This window comes from Triticum dicoccoides, chromosome 3A, assembly GCF_002162155.2.
Source record: "Triticum dicoccoides isolate Atlit2015 ecotype Zavitan chromosome 3A, WEW_v2.0, whole genome shotgun sequence".
Lineage (NCBI taxonomy): Eukaryota > Viridiplantae > Streptophyta > Magnoliopsida > Poales > Poaceae > Triticum > Triticum dicoccoides.
This window is the reverse complement of record NC_041384.1, coordinates 8,355,233-8,360,620: the sequence shown is the minus strand read 5'-3', so window position 1 is coordinate 8,360,620 and position 5,388 is coordinate 8,355,233. Positions and strand designations below refer to the sequence as shown.

General features: G+C 46.1%; 1 protein-coding gene across 1 annotated transcript; it reads left to right on the top strand.

Annotated features, from left to right (window-relative positions):
- The first annotated feature begins 246 nt into the window (after positions 1 to 246).
- On the top strand, positions 247 to 1,501 carry LOC119270901. Its single transcript, XM_037552917.1, has 2 exons — positions 247 to 629; positions 1,300 to 1,501. The coding sequence occupies exons 1-2, from the start codon at positions 274 to 276 to the stop codon at positions 1,499 to 1,501; spliced, it is 558 nt and encodes a 185-aa protein (XP_037408814.1). The 5' UTR covers positions 247 to 273.
- Positions 1,502 to 5,388: the final 3,887 nt, after the last annotated feature.

The window sequence follows — 5,388 nt, the reverse complement described above, 5'->3', positions numbered from 1 at the left end:
TTTTCTACTTACGGGTGGTATTGCTGGGTAATATTTTGCAACTTTAGAGGCAATTTTCATGACGTACCGCGAGAAGCAATATCTCCTTTATTATTAGAGATATAGATATAGATATAGATATAGATATAAATTACACAGTATAGAAAAAGAATAAATGTAGCACAATTAAGGCATCCTGTCCTGCGTGGCGTCTTATATAGAGAAGAAAGCGTCGCCATGTATACTGTACCAACACAACAGCAACGCCTAGCTAAGTGCAAAGCACAAACAGCAATGGCGAGCACGGCAACAACTGTAGCAATGGCTCTCGTCGTGCTCGCAGCCGTGTCCTCTGACGTCCTTCCCGTCGCTGACGCCGGCGCCGGCCTCATCTCCAGGACGTGCAAGAAGACCAAGACCCCCGCGATCTGCGTGGCCATGCTGCGCGCCGACCGAAGGACCGACGGCGCCATGAACCTGTACGGCCTCGCCAGCAACGCGCTGCTGATCGCCATCGACACTGTCTACAACAACACTAGGGTAATCGTCGACTTGCTGTTCGAGGGCAAAGAGGGCACGCCGGAGGAGGAAGCGCTGGCCGTTTGCAAGCAAGCCTATCTCGAAGCCGACAACGACCTTGAGCTCCAAGCGCGCCTTGCAGGGCCGGCCCTGGGGCATGGCGAGGAGTGCGGCCGCCTAGGGCCCAGCCCAAGCAGGGCCCATCCGTTTGCATGTCTCTAGTAGATATATAAGCATATTAGGAAGAAGAAAAGATAGAGAAGGTAAAAAGACCAGCCAAGAGACAACCATTCAGCCAGTCACCTGCTCCCGCTGCGCGACCAAGCTAGGAATTAACTCTGCGGTGAAAATTTTGGTCATGAAATCAGCCAATCTGCTAATATCCTTGATTACCAATCTCAATTAATGCCGGATCTATGCAGTGTGAGATGTGTATCCATTCCATACAGCCAAAAATCTCATTTAGTTTGACAAGTATGAGTCGCAGCATGCAATACTCCTTCCCATAAAATTAAAAAGCATGCAACACTCCTTTAATTAGGCCCCATGCATCATGCAATACTCCGATTCAAGCTAAAAAAAGCATGCAATACTCCACTAATTAGGCACCATGCAACCAATGATTTTTCTCGTTGGATGAATCTCGTTGTCGGTTCTTCCGACGGGTCGCAGCCACTACACACCTGCCACAACATTATTGATGATAGTCGTGGCAGTCAGAGCCGTGCCAAGGCGAGGGCCCATGGCCGGTGGAGTTCAGAAGTTCGCACAAGGGCCTCTAAGATGCTAGGGCCGGCCCTGGCGCCTTGCCCTCGACTTTTTGGACTATGCCGGCGCGTCCAAGGTCATCTTGCTCGCCAAGGACGCCGGTGATATGTGTGAGGACGCGTTCAAGGCGATCAAGAAGAAGTCCCCCCTGGCCGACTTGGATCGCCAGATGAGAGAGCGCTGTGGTGTCACCGCCGACCTCATGGATCTGCTTGCCTCCAAGCGATCGGAATAATTCTTGGCTCGTTTTTCTATGCATGTTGCTGTCAATAAATAAACGGTTGTGTCTGGACATGTTATGGTGATAAACTGATAATGCAGCGAAACACCTCTTCCCTCAAGTTCTTCTTTTTCTTTTTGCGAGAAGATCTACTCCTGTCTTGGGCTATGAGCAATTGGCTAAGTTTAGCCTTCATGATAAGGCAGCGCCCACATGACAGACAACCCAGTTAAGAGCGGTAGTAGCTAGCAGCACGCATCACAGCAACGATGACTATCCCATTTCTGACCGCACCTCCCTCTCGGCGTCCACTCCCCGGGCACCACTCGGCAGATAAACCTGGTGTATTTAGGGAATTTCTAATCGATCCCCTAAAAATAGTGGAGTATCCGGTGGAGTAAACTCGTACTGAAGTATATTTACTTCAGTAAGTTTTGGCCGGACCTAGCCGATCCCCTATATATAACAGAGTAAATTTCCGTTTTTTTAAAACTTTGCAATTCTAATATAAACTGCAACTACATATTAGCATACAGTCAAGTGATCCAAGCATCCCTGGCCATTCTCTTGCTTCATCCTCAGTCATCAGCCTCTGGGTGTCTTTCTCGGTTGGTGCTCTGAAGTACTCCGGGTCGAGGACATCGATCACTGCTTTAGTGAACCTTCGAACAACCTCCAAGATTGTGTCTTCAGCAATGCGGACATAGTCATCAATTGCGTCAGCCGAACACCCATATGCCAAGACTCGAACAGCTGCAATGCACTTCATCAGAGAGCTTGCACTTATCTCTCCACATTCATTTCTCCGGAGCTTGAATCAGTCATCATATCTCTCAACGGCTTTTGGAATGGTTAGAAAAGACTTGTGTGCATCCGAAAGCGCCCGCTAAAGTACTTCTCCGGATAGGTTGGCTTTGGGTCAAAGTAGTCTCTCATGATCTTGGCATGACCCTCCGCTCTATCACGGTTGATGTGTACATGACCAAACTGTGATCCTTTCCTCGGCTGCCGAACATCATCATTGAAAATCATGCCTAAAACGGTTTCAAAGTCATTGTCGTTTTCTTCCTCTTCGGATGACGACGAGTCCTCCAAGGCCATCTCCCTCAACCTCTTCATCTACAATTCAAACAGCTAGGTTCAATCCAAACGGCTCGGTTCACAAACAAACGATAAAAAAAACTCACCTAAGCAATTCGACGAACAATTGCAGTGCGGTGGTGGTGCATCGGCCGACCGGTGTCTTTCTGACCAAACAGGCCGGCGGCGATGAGAGGGAATGACTTGCAGCAGTGTGCACTCAAGGTGAGATGCGGCGGCCGACAGAAAAAGAAGAAGCAACGAAGCAATCCGATGAATCAACAATGGTGACGGCAACAGCATTTTCACCATGATTCTGGCGGCGGCGATGGGGGGCGAATGGGCTTGATGTCGGGCAGAAGGGCAGCAGGGGGCAGGGAAGGCAATGAGGTAGCGGCGGGCGGTCGCCGCAAAGGCGGGGGCGACGCAAAGGAGAGGCACGCCTTTTACTCAGCCGCCGCACGGTGGAGTAAATTTAGAGAGAAAGTTAGGGCCGAAGTAAAAATTATACTCCCTTACGACGGATAAGGGATCTGCTAGGTACTGGTTAGAGGAGTAAAACAGAGTTTTTACTCCTCTAACCGGTTATAAGGGATCGGTTAGAAATGCCCTAATCTGGTTTGCTCGCGCAAAGGCTGGCCACTCCGCGAAGGTGGTAAGCGATCTCTCTTTTTTTTTTGGCGAGTAGGTGGTAAGCGATCTCATACCAATACGTACAATTAATACTTGTATACACGCAAGTAGTCTTCTATGGTGATTTCCCTGAATGTGTTGAGCTTGACATATAACTCCCACGTGAAGGGATTAGTTTTTTTTTTATAATTACAATACTCCAATGAAAGGCAATTTATTGACAACAATTTCTGTAAATGATAGCCACATGTTTTTGTTAAACGAACGACAAGGTTATGCTGCACACACGTGGATACCGCAACTGGAAGCATGCGAGATCGATGTCTTAAAGATTCTGTACAAAGGACCCTGAAAGAATAAAAAATTAAATTCGACCTTTTGAGATCTCGTGGCTTGCCAAACTGCCTCCCACCATCGGACCCAGCCGCCAACATGATGCAACCGGCGAAGAAGGGAAACCGCCACCACACTCAAATCTTGAAGAGAAAACTTCACAGTCAATGCTACTTTCCGAGCCTATGAACCGTCCCACATGTTTTATCAAACAAGGTCACAATGAATATACATGTGGACACGGCAAAAGGGTAGAGAGATTTGCGTCTTGAAATTTTTCTCAAAAGACCGCCGAGTAAGAAAAATTACAATTCGACCTTTGCAGGCCCATGTGACTTGCCAAACAATTGCCCCCCACCGGACTCTGTTGTTGTTATGACCCCACCGGAGAAGGAAGCAACAAATGAGGGGAGTTGTGTATGCTATTTGGGTTCAACCTTGCATGTATGCTACCGCAGTGAGACGAAGTGTGCAGTGTGTTGTTGCCCCTAGGAATAAAAAGATGGTTGCATAGTTATCCTTTGAACACAGGGTGAAGAAAATACATCATCTACTTCATGTCATCATTTTTAATGTAATACTCTGTATTTACTTAATACTTTAAGATGAATGCTAGATAGCGCTCTTGGGTGATGTATTAGCTATAGATGCAGTTGGATAACATTCTATAGATATTGGAACGTGATGCTCATATGATAATTTTGCCATGGATAGTCATAGTCATAAATATTGTAATTTAGTCGTTGTTCAGTTATAATTTGTTTACCACAACGTGCTTTATTTTGAAGAGAGACCACTAGTGAACCTGTGGACCCCAGTCCATTTTCTTTCCAAAAAAAATTTCAATCTCAATCAACACTTTTAGTTTCTCGTTTCAACATTATGTTCAACATTCCATCAAATTCAAGAATTTTTCTGGTTTCATTGCATTTAATCCTTTTTTAACTAGTAAGCTAGTGAGATTGACAACCTCACTAGTTCCGTTGAGGGCATAAGGGAGTTTTGTCTTTGTGTATGCATGTACTGATCATTGGTTGTGGTCACTTGAGGGAAATTATTGTTTGCTACAAACCTTTGCACTTATAGGCTCAACACCTTCCTAGTTGAGAGGAAGCAGGCACACTCGTGAGGTGAGCACATTATTGGTTGCCGTCGAAATAGCCATGTCCTTCAGATTTTCATCATAATCGAGAACTTGCTGTCAGGCCTCGTCGACCCTTGAGCTTTTCCAGCTAGCCAGTTCTTGTCTCTGGCCAGTTTTACTGCTGACTATAAGATGTTCTCCCGAGCATGATCACGGCGCGGGCTACCGAACTCTTCATCCAGCGTTTTGGCAGATCATGATCGCCGAACTTGCTTGGCGATCAAGGGAGATGGAGGAAAGGGATGGCATAGACATGGGATTGTTGGCACGGTAGAAGTGAAGACGGCCTGGTCCCCTTCCTTTATCGCCCTCTGTCATTATTTCGGAATGGGTAAGGAAAGATCAATAGATGCAGAACCTTCTCTCTACATATTTTTGTGGCCTTCAAGCACTGACAACAAGTAAAAAACAGAGAAAAAGTATATGAAAAACTAGGCACTTTAGTATCTTTACGTATTTGTGTCGTGTTCGACCGGGCATAAAAAGGCTGGACTCAAGGGGTTCAGTTGGAGCCTTGCCAATGGCCTAACAAACGTGTAACTATGATTGAGGATTCAAATCCTATGAATCAAATGGTTTGCATAGGAAAAAATCTTATGGAACTAAACATAACCTTACAAAATACTACTCCCTCCGGTCCTTTTTAGTTCGCATATAAGATTTGACTGAAGTCAAGCCTCGTAAAGTTTGACCAACTTTATAGAAAAAAGTA